The 19,981-nt window shown below is 39.1% G+C and overlaps 1 protein-coding gene across 1 annotated transcript; it reads right to left on the bottom strand.

Moving 5' to 3' along the window:
* Positions 1-3,916: 3,916 nt before the first annotated feature.
* WAS (WASP actin nucleation promoting factor) lies at positions 3,917-16,120 on the bottom strand. Its single transcript, XM_032212391.1, has 12 exons — positions 15,867-16,120; positions 13,024-13,164; positions 11,282-11,368; positions 10,528-10,621; positions 9,154-9,195; positions 8,726-8,776; positions 7,889-8,066; positions 7,577-7,619; positions 6,551-6,704; positions 5,603-5,997; positions 4,825-4,930; positions 3,917-4,454 (listed from the first exon to the last, which is right to left on the bottom strand). The coding sequence occupies exons 1-12, from the start codon at positions 15,978-15,980 to the stop codon at positions 4,402-4,404; spliced, it is 1,458 nt and encodes a 485-aa protein (XP_032068282.1). The 5' UTR covers positions 15,981-16,120; the 3' UTR covers positions 3,917-4,401.
* Between the last annotated feature and the right edge of the window lie 3,861 nt (positions 16,121-19,981).

The raw sequence follows: 19,981 nt of genomic DNA, 5'->3' as shown, positions 1-19,981 counted from the left end.
GAGGGCCTTCTCTGTGGCTGCTCCGGCCCTCTGGAACGAACTCCCCGTGGAGATTCGTACCCTCACCACCCTCCAGGCCTTCCGCATAGCCCTTAAAACCTGGCTGTTCCAATAGGCCTGGGGCTAAAGACTTGCAGCCCCATTTCGAATGGTATGATTGTTGTGCTTTTTTTGTGTATGGTCTTTATGTTTTGTAACTTTGTCTGTTTTTCCCCTCTCTTGAGTTGTGAGCCGCCCTGAGTCCCTTCAGGGAAAAGGGCGGCATACAAATAAAGTAAAATGAAATGAAATAAAAATGAAATGCTGTTGCATTTCCATTCACTTGTGTATTCAGATGAGCTGCATGTATTACACTAGTCTGAATATTTCCTAATGAACTATATAAGAAACAGCTTTTCAAGAAAGGCTTTGGGGACAAATAAGATCATGCTATCATTAATGGTAGTGCATCAAACTGATTATGAATACATGAATTGATTTTTGTTTTTATCTTATTAATTCTGGAATCTGCTCAGAATCTCTGGAAATATCTAAATTGCAATTAATAAATAAAGAGCACTGCTCAAGCCATTACCCATTAAATCTGGCATTTCCTATTTGTACCACTACTTTTGCCTCTTTTGCCCTCAAATCAAAAATAAAGTTGTCTAAAGTAATTTTATTCCATTTGAAGCCATCACACAGTATTAGCATGAAACTTGTATTGTTTCCTCAAATTACAGTTAAATATTCTAATGGACTGGTAAAAATATAATCCAATACATACAGAGGGAATCATACTGGGGAAGTCTGCCCTGGAGAAATGCTGCTTCCCATTTTGTGTTTTTTTAATCTTATAGAAGAAATATAGTCAATTGGTTTATTTACAAGCTTTGGGAGCAGAGGTAGTGATAGAATCCTAATCCTATGCATATATATCTTTTTGCATCACAACTCGTGTTTGTTACTAAAAGTTTGTGAAATAGTACAATCTTATTTCCCCATCCTTCATCTCTTCAAATAATTATGAAATCTTTTTTTTTTTTCCACATACAATATGTCGTTTAATCACAGGTGCATCCCTACTAAGTTTATACATCCCGTATCTCTCTATTGTATATTTAATAAGCACCACAATAAGCTAGGGTTTAAAAAACAAAAAACAACAAAATAAAACAAGGGAGAGAGGAAGAAAAAAAAAAGGGTGGGGGAAGGGGGGGAGGCCAAAAAGGACAAAAAAAAGGTTCAAGAAGGAGAGGGGAAAAGAAAAAAGAAAAAAAAGGGTGGGGGGAGGGGGGGAAGGACAAAAAGGACAAAAAAAAAGGTCCAAGAAGGAAAGGGGAAAAAAACAAAACAAAAACAAAAAAGAAAAAAACCATCATCACATGCAGCATGTCGTTTGATTACGGTGGTTTTAACATCTACATCTTCAAATAATGTTTACCATCTCAGATATTTCCTCTAATGTAACTAAAGGTCTCATTTTCCTTCTACCATATATATTCAGTTAACATTAGCATTGTTTTCCCCCAGAGAATATACTTCTATTCATTGTTAATCTTGCATTTCATACCTTCAAACAGAGATCTTATTCCTTCATTGTTCAACAAGGCATCGCTGCCTATATATACCAGTTTTCATTTGTTCCCCTACTAGAATTGCCTTATCAGCAGCGAAATATCATTATAATAAATTCTTAACCTTATACATTATATCACCAGACCTTATATTAGTACTTCCTTATATCATTGTTGAATTATTTTACAGCATAATTATATCATCATTTACTTTTTCCAATTAGGGCATGAGTGTATCATTTTTCATTTCCAAAATTTTGTTTTTTTTCCCTTAGCCATTGATAAAACAAGTCCCATATCTTATAAAATTGTTCATCCTCTTGCTCTCTAATTTCAAATGTCAATTTACTCATTTCGGCACAGTCCATTATTTTTCGAATGATTTCTTCCTCTTTTGGTATTGTTTCATTTTTCCAGTTTTTTGCAAATACAATTCTGGCTGCTGTTACAACATTTACAATCAAATATTTTAAGTCTTTGTTGTAGGTTTCTGGTAAAATTCCCAATAAAAAGACCTCTGGTTTAAAGTCTATTTGTTTGTGTATCATTTTCTCCAACCACATGTGGATTTTAGTCCAGTATCTTTTGGCTTCAGTGCAAGTCCACCACATGTGGTAGTATGAGCCAGGTATCTGGTGACATTTCCAACACTTTTCTGATTTATTCTTAAACATTCTTGCGATTCTGGTCGGGGGTAGATGCCACCTGTAAAACATCTTATACAAGTTTTCTCTATATGCAGTAGACATTGTCATTTTGTAATTTTGAGACCACAATTTCTGCCAATTCTCTAAATCAATCCCATACTTAAAATTTTTCCCCCAAGCAATCATAGTTTCTTTAACTTGTTCTTCATGCAATTTAAACTCCAATAAATATCCATATAGTTTTTTAATTACTTTTTCATCGGTACCTGTTAGAATTTTGTCTAGCTCAGTCATTTTATTATAGAGACCTTTAGTTTTTCTATCTTCATTATATCTAGATTGTATCTGTACATATGAATACCAGTTCATTTCCATCCCTTCTTGCTTCAACTCTTGACTAGATTTGAGCTCACCCTCTGCATTCAATAATTCTATATATCTAACCGTTTGTTCCTTTTTATGTATTATCGAAATAATTATGAAATCTTAACTTGTCCCACCCAGCTTGATCTCATGAGTGCCAAGATCCATTTTTAAAATGTCTTAACCGGCACTGAACTGAAATATTTGCGGGTAATTCATTTTCAACTGGTCAGGACAATCTTGCTCCAGTCCTGCTATTCCTTTTGATCTTTGGGTTATTATTTCTAACCCTTTGTGTTTTTTTATCTCCCTGATCTGATTCTACACACTGTAAAATTGGATAGTTGTCTTTACTATTCAGTGATAGAACTGCATGATCTTCTAAATTGTAAAAAATTATGAATAAATTACTATATTCTCAGCTGCTGTCTGGAAGAATTCAGCATTCTAAGACTAATGCCATGTAGCAGGTAGGGAAAAAATGGAATCCTGTTGTAAATCAGTCTTCAAAGACTTTTCTTATATTAGGTTGAAAAAGGCATTTCTTTACAACTTAACAACTGAGGCATGTGGTTTATTTGAATTGAAAATGCTTGTTTACATTGTCTAAATAGTCTCTATGATGCCAAAATTTCAAAAATTGAACCTGAATTTACTGCGAGGAGCTAGATAAAGGCACCCCAATGCCTTAAATAATATCCAAACTCTTCTACAATTCAACTATTTTTAAATGGTCAATATCTTATATCAGAAGAGTATAACATGAAATTTGACAATTTAATTTCAGCCAATATTTTAAAAAGTAAACTCAAATTAAGTTTAGAATGATTTTTTATTTTTAATCTAATAAAAACATTCATATAAATGTACATTTTCTTTTCCTGAACAGTGCATGAAATGAAGTTTTCCCATTTTCTCTTATTCTCAATCAAGAATCCCCATTCCAAACCTGTTGCCATTCAGAAAACAGTTTCTATAACCTCAGGTAGTATAGTAAAATTCTTCTTTGTGTGATAATTTAAATCCAGTGACTGGAAAACCAGTAAGTGTAATGTGACCTCAGAATGCTGGTTTAAGGAGAGAAATGACAAATCACTCCCTCTTTTGGGAAGAAAGGAATGTCTCAACCAAATTCATTGAAAATGCTATAATTTCCAGTACATATGTGATATGTATGTGTGTATATGTGTGTGTGTATGTGTGTATTTATGCATATATGTACATATCAGTTCATGCTGGTAAAATGTAAATAAGCATATGTTGTAAAGAATAGAAGTCAGTTCCCCTTTCTAGTGCCAATGGATTCTTTTGAAATATGTGCAAATAATTTAAATAAAGTTTCAGTATGAGTTAACAGCATACAATGGATTTTATTTCAAAAAACAAAGAGAACTTGCTTACATTCTTAACATTCTCATGCTTGCATTTGGGCTTCAAAACTTGGGTGGGGGGACACAATTAGGTAAGCAAAAGAAAGGTTCAGGAAAGGGTTGGCTGAAAGATGATACAACTCTTAGAAAAATAAATGCAGAAGATTATGAATGGTCAAAATTGGAGGGCTCAAAGAGATAGAATTACAACCTTACTTTCTAAAACTGTCAAAGGCATCCAGGTGCACAGGTGAGGGAGAAGAATATGCTTAGGCCTAAGTGATTTTGAAAAGGAGGATGGGAAAATAACCCCTTTGCTACCCTCATTGAAGCAGACTGCCTCTGCCTTACTGGGGTTCCAGAAGTATCTGCAGAGATGGGGAGGGAAGAATTATCATCCGATTAAATGCCTCTGGCAACAGGCTGAAAGAAGAATCAAGCTTGGTGTCAGGTGCATTTCTAGGCTTAGTCATCCCATTCATCGTCATCATCTTCATCGCCATTGTCTTCATCTTCATCTATGAATACAGCAGAACAGAAACATACAGTAGAATGGACCCAAAGCCGGTTAGCATTTCAAGAATGTCAGCACAACAGCTTCTCAGAGCTATATATTGATATGTGCATATACAGATAATCTCCCTCTCCACACTCATTTCAGTTGTCTTGATCCCCATGTCTTTAGATCCAACACCAGGGCAACACAGCCTGACTTGGAAGTTGAACTTCTCACAAAATGGCACTGGATCTTCCTCAAAGCTTTGCTTTGTTTTTATAATTCTAAATAACCACAAAGTTCTGAACTTTTGGACCCTTCAGAAATTATATGTAAGTGTATGAGCCTGAAAGTAAGAAATATCATATGGAATGGATGTACACAAGACTCACCTGAAGAGTGGATGACTTTGCTCCTCTTTTGCATCACATTCATAAGAGCCCCTACCAGGCCTTCAGAACTCTGCGTGGAAGGTGAAGAGTCCACAACATCGGGTGTCTAAGATGCATGAAACATACATATGTATGTGTTTATGTATGTATTTATTTATTACTTTTATCCTGCATTTATTATTGTTTGCAAATAACTCAAGGCAATGAACATAACTAATATTCCTCCTATTTTTCCCACAAGAACCATTCTGTGAGGTGGATTGAACTAAGAGAGAGTACTTGGCCCAACGTCTCTTAGGGGTTTAGTGGTATTAAGTAGGGCTTCCTATGCTGAAGCTCTCTAGAACCCTTACTAAGAATTTGCAGTTCTTGTTGTGCTTCTTGAAAACTGAACTAGTATAAATTGATATTACATAAGTGGATATAAATGGTAATCTCAGTATTTTTTAAGACTCAGGAACATGCTAAACTTGTATCAACTCAGATTGCAAACAACAGAGAAACTACCGTAATTAAATACAATTCCATTTCTAGGTATTAGGCAAAGATGTAGACCAGTTATTCCTTTGATTTACTAGTTTCCCGAAGATATACAACAATCAACCTTTAGATATACTTTTAATGCTGATTTTAGTTTTATTGTATTTATGTTATTGTTTTCTATTTTGTAATTTTACCTTGTTTGTAAGCTGCCTTGAGGGTCAAAATAACTAGAAAACTGCTATAAATTAATAATAAAAGTAATAAGTAAATAAAATTTAAAACAAGACCATCTCACCTTGTTGAGCTGTATTCCTTGGCGTATCTGGTCCAGCAGTGCACCACGCCCTGAAGGGATAGCAGGTGGCTGTGGTCCAAGCCCTCCAGAAGGAGGAAGTGGAGGAGGAGGACATGGTGCAGAATCCTGGAATGGAGGTGGGGGTGGCGGTGGCGGTGGCGGAGGGGGTGGGGATGGGCCTGACGCAAATGGGGGTGGGGGAGGAGGATGTGATCCAAAACGTGGAGATGGTCCCCTCTGGGGCCTAGAAGGTTGTGGTGGGGAAGGGACATCTCCCCTATTTGATATCATAGGAGCACCTGGGAGAGGTGGTAAGGGACCAGTGCGGCCTGGCCCACTAGTTGGGGGGTGAGGGCTTGCACGATATGGGGGTGGAGGTGGCGGATGACTTGGACCTGGGGGGAAAAAAACATTCAAACTTATGATACTGGAGTGCTAAATCACACAACAATCAGTAAGAACAACAAATGTTCTGTATAAAGACAAAATAATTGGTTGCACCATGCCTACGTTGGCTACAAACATCATCAGATGTGTATTAGGCTTTCTTAAGGTAATTCTAGACCCCAAAAATGATAAATTCCAAATACCAAGGAATTACAAAAAAGTACAGATTGTGACCATTCTATATAAGTATTTCCACACTGTTCTAAAATATATTTTTTATTTTAAATATTTTATATCTATAAATTGAAAATAAATAAGTAAATTGCTCTCTAAACTATCACAGATTCCTTTTTATTTTTACTACAGAGATTAATATAATTACTCCTCCTTAAATCAATCAATGCATCCAAACCCAGACCAGTTACTAAGATATGCACAACTTTCAGTAGGTGGCATAACTAATAAATACCAGGGTATGGAGCCAATGATTGGTTCAAATGAAATAAAAAGGACCAAATGAAATAAAAGGGAGTCATAGATTTTTCTCCTCCAGCAACCCACCTTGTCGTCTCAGTTCTTCCTTGACAGCTTCCAACCCTCCTTGACCTTCAATGAAATCATAGATAATCTTTGAAGTCTTAGCATCAGTCAACTGGGCATCACTGATTCCCGCCTTAGAGAAGAATGTCTTCAAATCAGGGTCCAAATTGTTCAACTGAAATTAAAAAAAGGTCAACATGTATTCGGGGGGCTGATAGTTTAACAACAGCCTTTTTAAGATAGTAAAAATGATCCAGGACACGCACATATATCATGACGGCTTTGTGTATGGAATGACATTGCAAGGAGGGATAAGGCAATCTCAATCCAAATTGGAGTCCCAATTATTACCTCAAACCATTGTAACCAAATGGTTCTTAAACCTGAGTCATATTTAGCACATACAAATATACATACATACTTTGCAAGAGTGTCTCCCCCTACATTATCACTCCCAATATACACACACAAACTGCCATGTAGAATTCCTGGCAGTTGGGTTTTTTTATTGGGCGGGCGGGGGGCAGGTGAAAGATAACCCCTGCAAGGAAAATAATAAATGGCTCATAGAAGGGAAGAAGCAATATGGAAAGTAGCTGAGGGAAAAGGAATGAATTATTTCCTTTCTTCCTTTGTTCCAGCATCCAAATGAGGCCAAAGAAATGAAGAGCACCAGCTGTACTAAATACTACTTAACAGACCGAGGGAAATTCCTTAGTATTAAAGAAACCTCTGGTTTACAATTGCCCTACTGAACTGAGTATTTAGGAGAGCAGTCCCTCCTGTTAAGTTGTAAATCAGTTTTACGTTGTCTTCTTTTTTGCGTCAATCTATCATGGTTGCACAGCAATTGGGTGCAATGAAACCTTCAAACTGAACGTACACGCAAAAACTAAGAGCGCTTCATGACTGCCATTCATGCATGGGGTAAATGGGCAACTCACACATAAAACAATTGGGCTGCAATAACTCAAACGTTTAATTCCACATCCAAGAGACCTCACAAAACTACATATCTTTTCTAATCGAACTGCCAAGGCTACGTACATCAAACCCACTGCTGGGATCCCATCCGATGTGCTGGATATGCCTGAAAAGGAATCACAGAAGACACCCAGTTAGGTGAAGACCATCACTCTTGTTCCATCCCAGAGCTGGATTTGACCGATGTCATGGCCAGTGAAATTTTTGGCAGAAAAGATACACTTAGTTGACCATCTAAATTTGGAAACAGAGAGTAATGCAGAGTTTTTAGGCGCTCCATGATCAGTGAATATGGGCAGCTGGCCTTTTGTCAGTCTGGAACCCCACCAAAGGGACTGAGAACTGAGAAATCTACACAGCTCCAGAAGGACTCACTTAAATCCACAAGGAGCACCAATGTCAGCCTTAGAAATCTTCTTTTTCCCCTTCTTCTTATCTACTGCAGTTGGGACCGGGAGACCACGATAGCGGGAAAAAGTGATGTCAGGATTCTGTATATCAACGGTTGCCAGTGACAGTGGAGTGGAAGGGGAATTTGGCTGTGAGAAAGGTCCTTTGGGAAACACAAGATAAGGATGAGATAATGATCAGTTTCCTTCCAACTATCATCACAACACCTGACAACTCACTAAAATCTTCCTTCCTTCCATCCTTCCTTTCTCCCTCCCCCTCCCTCCCTTCTTCCCTTCCCTCCTTCCTCAACCTGACTACGTTATTGATTGTGGAATTTAAGCAAATCTGGGAGCTCCTATTAGAAAACAGTTTTATGGAAAAATGGAATCACACACATATTTGTAACCAACAGCATTTGATTCAGAACATGCTTAAACCCTCATCCCCTTCACTCATCGCCATTCTTCCTAAGGGTGCTGGAACTCCAATATTATCTGGAGATTCTTGGGTTTCCTATGCCTTTTGTATCCCTTCAGATATTTTCAAGGAGCTAAAAAAACTCTTTTACTAGAAATATTTTAATTAAGTGTTTTTCTTATTGTATATTTTTGAGTTTATTTTCACATTCTATGTCAATTTTTCCCAGCCTGATATCTTCCAGCAATCCTAAATTCAACTCCTATAGTCCCAACACATTTTAAGAACACAAATCTAAGGAAAATTGCTTCGTGTTTTTATACTCTATCAATATAAACTTTATGACAAAAAGTATATGCGTCCTTAGAAATCTGCAACCCAACTTTTTACCAGGATGCTTACCATTCATATCAACTCCAGAAAGTGGGGAACGTGAGAAAGTTGATTTTCTATCTAATAAAAGCAAAAAAAGACTGATGGTCAGTAAATAGTTCAGTGTCAACTCTTCGCGGCTAATTACTTGCATTGACATAGGCTTTTCTAAAATTGGACTGGCTAAGAACTTCTCATAACCAGCACAGCTGTCCATATGCTCTAAATCAATCTTTCTAGGATCCCACTGTAATTACAGCAATGATTTTGAACTCTCTTTGCCAAAGAGAGCAAACCAGAGTAAGTGCAACTTACAGCTAAATTGCTATTATCAGAAATTCTGTCCAGCCTTCCGACTGATGTTAAGGATTACTCTACTCCCAGCATTTCCAGCTGATACACATCAGGAAGGAGCTTGATTGTAAAAAGCAAATAACAGATTGTGAGAAAATACATACCGCCATTCACTGGAGGAGGAGGCGGTGGCAATTGTCTGTTATCTGTCAAACAGGAAAAATATATATATAGAACATTAATAGTAAAATGTTTCATGCTCTTTCTCTCAAGTTTCTAGAATGATTTGGCTGGCTGAATCAAGATACAGTACAGGGTTTGCTCCATTTAGTTTGGGCACAGTTGGATTTCCTTGCAGGGGAGGGAACAGAATTTTGTCACAAGTCTTTATCAAGGTCTTTGCTGCCAACCTGCCTATTAGTCTGAACATTATATAGGAATTCTGATAAAATATATATTTTATATTGAGTTGCGATGGCACAGTGGTTAGAATGCAGTACTGCAGGCTACTTCTGCTGACTGCCAGCTGACTACAATTTGGCAGTTCAAGGTTCACAGCTCAAGGTTGACTCAGCCTTCCATCCTTCCGAGGTTGGTAAAATGAGGACCTAGATTGTTGGGGGTAATATGCTGACTCTGTAAACAGCTTAGAGAAGGGTGTGAAGCTCTGTGAAGTGGTATATAAGTCTAAGAGCTATTGCTATTTTCAGTGATATCTGCCTAGTCCTGGAGAGTCGGAAGCATCTTTAGATGGAGGGAGGTCTTCACACCATCTAGCTCAGTGAAAAGTTCCCAACAGCATCATCTTATTAATAAAGGGCTCAATTCATTTGTCTGTCCAAGTTGGAAGCCAGGCTCTATCCCCTCATCCCACCTCCTAAAGAAGGTATCAGTGAAAGAGGACAATGATCTTAAATTTGCCAAGAGTAGGGAGGCAGGTGAGAAGTTTTTTTCTCCCTTTTTAATCTGAATGAATTTGATGATCTGAAGGTTAAGAAGAAATCATTTTAAGATTAAATATGTTATAAATCCTAACATTACAAAACAACCATGTGGGGTAAAGAATCCAAACTTATATTTTTCTGGAGGCAAAATTAATATATTTCTGTACAGATATTAGCCTACCGTACATTTCAGAATAATTCTGCAGAAAACATTTTGAGGCTATGAAAACAGCCCGCATTGCATTTGCATTCCCAATACAAGGAATTTTCTTCATTGTAATTTCTTTCCCCTTTCTCTTTTTAACAATGCATTTGGAATGCTCCGGGACCAAAAGCAACGAAGCTTTCATTTTTTAAATGGAATACTATCTAATGATCAATTTCCCTTCTGTAAATTCTAGGCTGTGAAAAGACCCATACCCAAAGTAATATTTTTCCAGAAACACAACTCCTTACTTGCATTAATTTCTAAGGTGCAGCTGGGTCTCTCACCAAAGCAATCTTTTGAAGGGGACAAATATTTCCTGAAGAAATGGGATTCAGACAAAAAGATTTCCCCGGAGCTACATCTCCTGGTAGGGACCTCCCACCTACCTCTCTGGGTCCTCTTCTTGATCTTCTCTTCCACCATTTGTTGAAAAGATTGTGCCTCTTGCTGATCAGCAAAGTTTAGTCCCACACTGCACTCCTGCAAGCATATGCAGCACAACATCTATGTGATAAGGCATCACACTGAATCACAATTCTGCAAATCCTCACTGAGACATTTCTAGATAGGGATTTAGATATACGTTTTTAACACAAGTATGGAAAAACATTAAAGCAAGCATTAAAAAGATTTAATTTTAAAACAGCTGTATAGATCTATCTTCTTTTTGGTCTTTCAATATTGGGAAAGACAAATACATGGCCCCAATTATTCAGTGGATTGAAGAAGACCTGATGTTATCAGTAAGTTGCTTATAGATATAAATTATGTGTGGATGATTACAACGAAATATGGCCATCTTTTACTGAAACTCTTAGCTAATATTTCATTTAGATATGAAACTACACACCTACAGAAACATTTCCTGGAAGAAGATAAAATCTCTGTTTCATTATTGTTGCTGTTGTTTACTGCTTTCTTTTGGCCTTTTTTTCTTTGTCCTGTTTTAACCAATCTATAAAGTTTTAACAAAATACTGTACTCAGATAATATCTTTTTAAAGTATTGCCTTTGGGACTGCAAAAGCAGACTTGGTTTTCTAAAAGCATGAATTCTTCTGTTCTAGATTTTTCTCTTCCACAGAGTCAGTCTGACCACACATGTCCATAGTGATTCACCCACCCATATTCAAGTACTCACATCTCCTAAAAAGGTGTGGAAAAAGGTGGTGGGAGCAACATAGACCATCTGGTTGTACAACTCTTGCTCCCAGATCATCTTTTGCTGCTGCATCAAAACAAAATAATAGGCAAAGTTGCTTATTAATTCACAAACTGCTTTTCCCTACTTAAGACCATGTCAAAAAGATGAAGTATCCTTCAAGACAATTTAAACTCCAGTTCACAACCAACATGGACTCAACCCTAAATTTTTTAGCAATAATATGGAAGTGGTTTCTCATGTCTTTTCACTTGGATTCCCCCCCCCCCCCACTTAGGCTACAGTTCTGGAATTCCCTGGTGATTTCTCATTTAAGTATAATCAGCACTGAGTATAATATTTTAAATCTGGGTATATTTGTGTGAGATGTTAGTGAATGCAGGCATAATTTGCAACCAACAATAATGGTTTTCTGTTACCCTACTATTGAATGTGAAATAAGGCACACGGATAAGTAATTCCATTTGGTCTTTAGATGTTTAGAGGACAAAAAAATATTAGATAAGGAGAACTCAGTTTCTTTGTCTCCTAATTTTGTGGCCTGTATCTGGAAGAATGCTTCTTGCAATCCACCACTGATGCCTGATTGATGCTATTGGGAATGGTGCTAGATGCTTTCAGTTTCAACACTAGGTAGAGAATGAATAGTATCTCCTTAGTCCTTATCCAAATACATATTTTGATCTACAAATTAATACACACATCTGAGATATGATGAATAAGCCAGATGCATGGTTCTTGTGGGTATTACTCCAAAGGATGCTACCCAAAGAGATGCTCATAATTAACATTTAAAATTTCTTTGTAATTCATGAGGTTTCAGCATTCTTAGGCAAGATCTTGAGATCTGCAAGATTTCAGTGATCTGATCTTACACTGAATCTCAGGAGATTTGATAACATGGGTTTTTTTTTACTGTATATATTTACACCAGACACAGGTCTGGATCAAGGTGTATGTGAAAGGATGTTCCATTCAAATCTCATAAGTAGACTCAAAGGAACTGAGAGCAGGGTTTTTTTTCCCCAATAGACAATAATAGTCCAGAAAGCATGGTATACAGCAGGCACATAAATTAGATTATTTAGTCCTTCCCCACTATAGAGAAATGTATTGTGTTGTGCTATGCTGTGCTGTGCTGTGCTATGCTATGCTGCGCTGCGCTGCGCTGCGCTGCATTGCATTGCATTACATTGCATTACATTGCATTACATTGCATTACATTGCATTGATTATTTCTAACTGCATACCTATATACATTCATTAGCACATAAAATTAGTTATTCAACGAGGTGTTCTCCTTTAATTAGGTATTCCCAGAATAATGTCACTGGCAAGCTGAATGAAATGCACCAGCCAAGTAAAAACAACAAGAAGTTGTTTTGCTTCCTGCTCAGATTGGCAAAAGAAAATGCATTCTGTTGCCTGACTTAGAAAACATCAGATTGTTTCAATCACTTTCTAATCATCCCTACTGGATATTACTTAATTCAGTGTAAATCTGAGAACTAGCAGAAAATAGCAAGAAAACAATGCAAATTAAAGCATGGCTTTTGGTTTTCTCCTCTCTGAGCAAGAATATGTTGGTTGAGAATTCTAGTAATAAAACATCTGGAGAATAGATGTTGGGGAACAACATTCCAATGAATGAACAATAGATCTGTATCTTTGGTCAGAGTGAGGTGCAGGGAAGTATCACAATGGAATAAAAAAGTTGATACCTTAAGATCAAACAAGCGGATGAAGTAAGAACGTTTAGGGACATCCTTTACGAAACACAGCACTCCAGAACTCTGCTTGGACCAGTTTCTGCTGCTCTGAGGCAAAGCCATAAAGAGTTGGACCACCGTTGTGACCAGGGTCTATCAGAAGAGGGAAGGTTACAAATTAATCATCCGATTGGATAAAAAATGAGACATACCTGGGGATTTGGTCTTTTCAAGCAGATGTGATTGTCAAGAAAATGTTAATGGGAGAAGATTATTCACTTACAAATATGATGAATTTCACATAACAGAAACTCTACAATGTACAGCAACAAATATTACAAGGGAATAACACACAGGATGTTTAAGTAAAGTTCAGAAAATGCTTGCTCTATATCAGTATTTCCTAACCTTGGCAATTTTAAGATATGTTGACTTCAACTTCCAGAATTCCAGAGCCAGCATGCTGCTGGATGAATGCTGGGTGTTGAAATTGACTCATCTTAAACTTACCAAGGATGAGAAAGATTATTCTACATCAATGGCAAGATAAGAGACACTGGTTGATTTGGATACAAAATTCAACTCATCACACATTAAGTCTTTTTTTGCTTACAGCAGGATACAAATTGAATGAATGAATGAATGAATGAATGAATGAATGAATGAATGAATGAATGAATGAATGAATGAATGAATGGGGATGTTAAGAATAGTTTCTAGAAGTGAGTGCAATCATCCAAAATATTGTTTTAGACAAATGCTTCTTTCTTCCAGTGCCCAATTCCCATTCTCTCCATTTTGCAATGTTTGGAGAGACCTTCATTTTCCAAAAGAGCATGTATGAGCATTAAGAAGCAAGCTTATATACCTGAAAGTGGTTCCACCACAAAACCGCGGTAGACTAAAGCGCGCTCGACAAAAGCGCGTACGTGACGTCATCACAGCGCAACGAAAACATCGCACTGTGAGCGGTAAATTTAAAATTAAAGCGAAAACCTTACCCTAACCCCCCCAAACCTAACCCTAAACCTAACCCTTAACCTAACCCTAAACCTAACCCTAAACCTAACGCTAAACCTAACGCTAACCCTTAACCTAACGCTAAACCTAACCCTAACGCTTAACATAACCCTAAATCTAACCCTAACCCTTAACCTAACCCTAAACCTAAACCTAAACCTAACCCTTACCTTTATGTGAATCGGCTTGCTTTAATTTTATTTTAATTTTAATTTAATTTAATTTTAATTTTTTTCATCGCGCTGCTGATGACGTCAGGTACGCGCTTTAATCGGGCGCGCTTTAGTGGACCGCGGTTTTGACGGGTCACGCCTGAGGTTCCACCACAAAACCGCGGTAGACTAAATCGCGCTGCTGATGACGTCAGGTACGCGCTTTAATCGGGTGCGCTTTAGTGGACCGCGGTTTTGACGGGTCACGCCTGAAAGTAAGCCAGGCTGAACTCTAATGAGGCATATTTTGGAGCACTGTAGGCAAAAATTAACTCAGTTTACTTTTTGCCTAAAACCTGGATCCATTTTCTTAGGATCCAAGTTATATTTATTTTTTTGATAGTTCGGAATCAACAGAATATTTTGGAAGCTAAAAGAAACAATGCTTTGAATCAGAAAATAGGCTAATGGAATGATTTCACTTTGATTTAAAATGTGAGCTGAACTGTTCTTATTCCTGGCTGTGGTTCTTAATCCTGATGTTCTCTCTCTCTCTCTGTCTCTCTGTCTCTGTCTCTCTCTCTGTCTCTGTCTCTCTCTCTGTCTCTCTCTCTCTCTCTCTGTCTCTCTGTCTCTGTCTCAGAGGGGGGGGAGAGGGGTGCGTGCCTGTGTATGTAATGCTATTTATTTATCATTTAATATTTTGATAACCGAGAATTGAGAATTCTCAGCATACCCACAAAGCTGCCATTCCCAGAATACACTGTGAGGACATTGCAGCATTCAAACTGATTTTGTCATGCAGTCATGGGGCCTGATGTGGTAAATAATTCAAAATAAAGGAAATATTATTTGACAACTTCGTCGAGGACCAAGGCTATTTCCTCTTCTGCTGTCTGGCCCATTGTTTTGAACTAGTCTTTTCTTCATCAAGACACAGGGACGGGCAGGGGAGATATGACTCCACCTGAGGATTGGCAGCGTGCCATTAATGGCCAGAGCATTTTGCTAGGCCTTTTGAGGAAGTGGTTTTCTCTCCCCACTTCCTGCCTTGAGGCAGCATGCACACCAAGCTGTTGTTTTCAGCATTAAAAAAAAACCCAAACTCCTCCACTTGTTTCTACATGGAAGTTGGGGGGGATTTAAAAACAAAGAGAAATTTCCCAAAGGTTCCACAATCTGTATCAAATGCATTGTCAGCTAATTTGATCGAGGCAATTTTTTTTTTTTACTGATTGACAGACCAAAATGTAAAATTCAGATTGATTTAACACACTGAAATATGTAATGAGCAGGAATGGACTTTTAGGAGACGTGCTTACTGGAATTCTGTAAATGCCATAGGGGCTGTAAGAAAAATCCCTCTATACACTAAACCAACCCAATCCGATCTATATTAACTTCAAATTATTAATGATCCTGCTAATGCTGCTAATTTTCTAGCACATTCTCATTTAAGTTGCCATTGAGCAACTTTGTAGGAGGAAGATAATGCTGAAAATCAGACACCAATTCACCCATAGGGTCTCTAACTTCCAAGTTATTTTTCATCCTAATTCATCCATGAAATTCCAGCATATAATCACCCAGTTTCCCAGATACAAGCTCGTCCCTCTGTCTCATTCATGGAATAGCTTACATTCTGCCATGATCTTTCCTCCCTGGAATAATAACGATAATTACCGTGCATTTCCTGCCCAAAAGTTCGAATACTTGGTGGTTTTCAAGATCCTCAAGGAGGCAGGACGGTACATTTTCCTGGAGTGGTCGGCCTTCAGGCTTGGTTCTTCGGCTCATCTCAGCCCTGTCAGGTTGCAAAGGCTTTCACAAAGTGAACTTCCGTGTTGTAAAGGCTTCTTTGAACAGGAAGCTAGCAAACCACCAGAATCACTCAGAGATAGATGGTTTCTCTATCTTGTTTCAAAAGCCGGCAACCCTGGAGGCTGAGAGAAACTGACGTACAAAGAGAAACCAGAGCATATTAGGTGGGTGAAGAAGGATTCGGAAACTGCCCACCTCTCTAAGAAGTGAAAGTATTTGGTGCACAAAAATGCCCATACTATTCTTAAAAAGTACAGATTGCTCAGGCACTAATTCTACAGTTTTTCAATGTATAACGTGTTTATGCCCCCATAAATAGAATATAAATGCTGTGATTTTTTTTCTGATTAGAATTAAATAGGGGTGTGGACCAGTGGTGGGATTCAGCCAGTTCACACCTATTCGGGAGAACCGGTTGGTAACTTTCTAAGCAGTTCAGAAAACCGATTGTTGGAAGAAATCTCCTTTTGTTTTTTTCCCCACTTTACAGGGCTAATCCTCTAAGGAAGGCAGGAAGGAAACATTCTGGTGTTGTTTCTAGCCTAATCTTTATTGACCTGCTTACAGAAACTGCCTCTCCGGTTAACCCTTATTACATTGTAACAGCTAAGGCGAAGCGCCCATCAACGTGAATGACCTTGAGTTGGCCACGCCCACCCAGTCACATGACCACCAAGCCCCATCTACCCAGATGGTCATCAGGGCAGAGAATTGTTAAATTATTTGAATCCCACCACTGGTGTGGAGCCTGAGGGGGTCAAAGAGGCCATCTGTGTCAAAATTAAACCCCTCTCTCAACAGGGTGCCGGGGGGGGGGGGGTAACATCTTCTATCTCCAGTCTACAACACAGTCCTTTCAACAGTTCCAAGAAGGCTTCACACCCATTTGCACAATTCAGGTGACCCTGACGAGGTTCCACCACAAAACCGCGCTCGACTAAAGCGCGCTCGACGAAACCGCGTAGCTGACGTCATCACAGGGCGACAACAGCGCGGAGACAGAAGCATGCTGTAAACGCTAAACCTAAAATTAACCCCTAAACCTAAACCTCACCCCCCCTAAACCTAATCCTAAACCTAACCCTAAACCTAACCCTTAACCTAACCTTTAACCTAACCCTAACCCTTAACCTAACCCTAACCCTTAACCTAACCCTAAAGCTAACCCTAAAGCTAACCCTTACCTTAAGTTGAATCGGCTTGCTTTCAAAGCGCTATTTAAAGCGCCCTTCTTTCTCCGCGCTCGCTGTTGTCGCCCTGTTGATGACGTCAGCAACACGGTTTAATCGGACGCGCTTTAGTCGAGCGCAGTTTTGTCGTGCCACGCCCTGACGACACAGATAAACCTCCAGGTGGCCTTGACAACTACAAGAATGCAAATGACAGCTGTCTGCAAGGAGTATAAATCCTTCCATTCTTCACCACCCAGAGTCAGAGCTGAAGAAGCTTCTTGGATGAGAAGAACATCTTCAGAGAAAACATCAAAAGTCCAATTCCCTCTTGAAAAAGCACCTTTGGGACAACTGCTGCTAATCCATATTGGCAAGCTTGGAATAGGTAAAAACACTGGTCTAAAATCTAGATTGCAAATATCTGGACATCCTGTAGACAGCAGCAGAGGGAAATTTCTGTTTTGGATCTTTGCGGACATCTAATAGTCATCTGAATATTTGTAGATAAGATCTGGTAGCCCTTATCAAGATGGAAAAAGGAAAGCCAATACAGAAAGTGAACCTCTGGTCACAAAGAGAGGTTTACACTTCTGCCTTGATCTAAACTTGAAGCTCATGATGCGGATTTTCAGATTCATTTCTTTCACAATGAAATAATTATAACCATTGAAATTCCGCTTCTCAAGACCAGGTATCAACAACATAGGATAACGGCTTGTAGGATTGTGCAGAAAATTACACAAAGTATTATGTTACAAGCAAGCAATCTGTATCCTCCTCCTTCAGATTAAATAATAAACCTCCTCACCGTGACCCGTCAAAACCGCGCTCGACTAAACCGCGCCCGATTAAACTGCGTCGCTGACGTCATCAACAGGGCAACAACAGCCAGCGCGGAGAAAGAAGGGCGCTTTAAATAGCGCTTTGAAAGCAAGCCGATTCAACTTAAGGTAAGGGTTAGGGTTAGGGTTAGGGTTAGGGTTAGGGTTAGGTTAAGGGTTAGGGTTAGGTTAAGGGTTAGGCTTAGGTTTAGGGTTAGGTTTAGGATTAGGTTTAGGGGGGTTAGGTTTAGGTTTAGGGGTTAATTTTAGGTTTAGGGTTTACAGCGTGCTTCTGTCTCCGCGCTGTTGTCGCCCTGTTGATGACGTCAGGGACGCGGTTTAGTCGAGCGCGGTTTTGTGGTGGAACCCCTCCTCACTGCTGATGAGATTACAAGGCAGCCAGGGAGCAAAGCACAGTGTCACGGCTGCTTCACTTAATAACCAAGAAAGAAACCACTCAACTCCATTTTGCAGAATTAAGAGTACTTTCACTGATCATAAGTAAATAGAAGCTAAGCAAAGCTGGATCTGAGCAAAAGCGTGCGCAAGCAGTAGATATCAATACATGACCCATTCCCCTCCCCTTGGTAACCCCAGTCCATAGTCCAATCCAATATCTCCACAGCTGTCAGGTGGGAGACATCTTCAAAAATCATCATCAGGTTGGTATGCCGGACAGTTGGCCTTGGCGGGAAACTCCCTCCTTGCCACATGCGCAGTAGATGGTGAGAACAACTTCCAATTAACAGTCCTCGTGTACAGATTATTTCCCACACCCAAATACCATGCCCACCCTCTGCGTTTCAATGGCAGCCGAAAAGCAAGCAGCAAAACAGAGGCTGACACACAGCTTTTCCAAACTAAAGGTCTGCCCTGACTTGAATCCCAGATGAAAGAATAACAGAAGAGATCATTGTATATAACTTCAAGAACTGGGGATATAAATCAGGAATAGGTTGTACTAATGTTCTCCAATTTGAACTTCAGTTCTCAATAATCTTTAATGAAGAGATTGGTTGGAGCTGTACTCCAAAACATATGGAAGACACCAGGCTGCCTACCTGTTGTGACTCGGTAGGAGCCTTTGGAGCTATCAGACTGACACAGAAATCTCCTGTGAGTGGTTTCAGGATGCTCACAGGAGAAGATAACAAGCAGCTGGGGCTCGTTAAGGATCTCCTCCTGTGGATAAAAGACTGATGGTGCCGCGCCTTAGTTGCAGAAGTCAACGTCGTTCCGTCGTTCATTCATTTGTTAGTTCCGTTCCGTTCCTGTTCTAGTTTGTGTTCATGATTCAAAGAAGAACTTGGATAAGTGATTTGCTTTATGTAAACCTGGTTTGCTGTGAGAGTTTGTTTTTGCATTTGCTGTTTAACTTTTTGCCAGATAATTTATCTGTTTATTTTGGGCTTGCAGCCAGCTTGAGCCGGAACTGATAAAGACATTCCTTTGCAAGCTGTGTGTGGCTGTTGTTTCTGAACGAGCAAAGAGGGGGGTCAGAACACTACCTCTTGTCAATGCTGTAACCACTGAATTGCAAGGGTCCCAATCTTCTGCGGTGGTGGTGATGGGGAGGTTATTGGAAAGATCAACAGCGTGTTGCCTAATGCAACTCTCTGGTATGTCAATTATAACAAATTTCTGCCAAGGGAGAGCATAGAGAGCTTGAAAGCATTCAGACTTTAGGTTGTCCTGATTGTTTTGACCATGACAGCTTTCGGTAGGTATTCCAGCTTTAAAAAAAGGCACCTTAATATGGGTAGTCCTTGACTTACAACCACAACTGAGCCCAGCATTTTTGTTGCTGAGTGAAATGTTTCTTAATTGAGTCTTTTTACGACCTTTCTTGCCCCAGATGTTAAGTGAATGACTTCAGTTGTTAAATCGGTAACCCTGTTGCAGTGGTGGGTTTCAAAAATTGTTCGAACCTACTCTGTGGGTGTGGCCTCCTTTGTGGGAGTGGCTTGCCACCCATGTGACCAGA

Source organism: Thamnophis elegans, chromosome 2, assembly GCF_009769535.1.
Source record: "Thamnophis elegans isolate rThaEle1 chromosome 2, rThaEle1.pri, whole genome shotgun sequence".
Classification (NCBI taxonomy): Eukaryota; Metazoa; Chordata; class Lepidosauria; order Squamata; family Colubridae; genus Thamnophis; species Thamnophis elegans.
This window is presented reverse-complemented; position numbering and strand designations above follow the sequence as displayed.

What these genes read in the sequence shown, in the direction of transcription:
- WAS (XM_032212391.1), bottom strand. Translation starts at nt 15,980, where the DNA reads ATGAGCCGAAGAACCAAGCCTGAAGGCCGACCACTCCAGGAAAATGTA. An exon ending in CAAGAAGAGGACCCAGAGAG is followed by an intron (nt 9,196 to 10,527) that starts GTAGGTGGGAGG and finishes CCTGTTTGACAG; the next exon opens with ATAACAGACAATTGCCACCG. An exon ending in TCCTCCTCCAGTGAATGGCG is followed by an intron (nt 8,777 to 9,153) that starts GTATGTATTTTC and finishes TGCTTTTATTAG; the next exon opens with ATAGAAAATCAACTTTCTCA.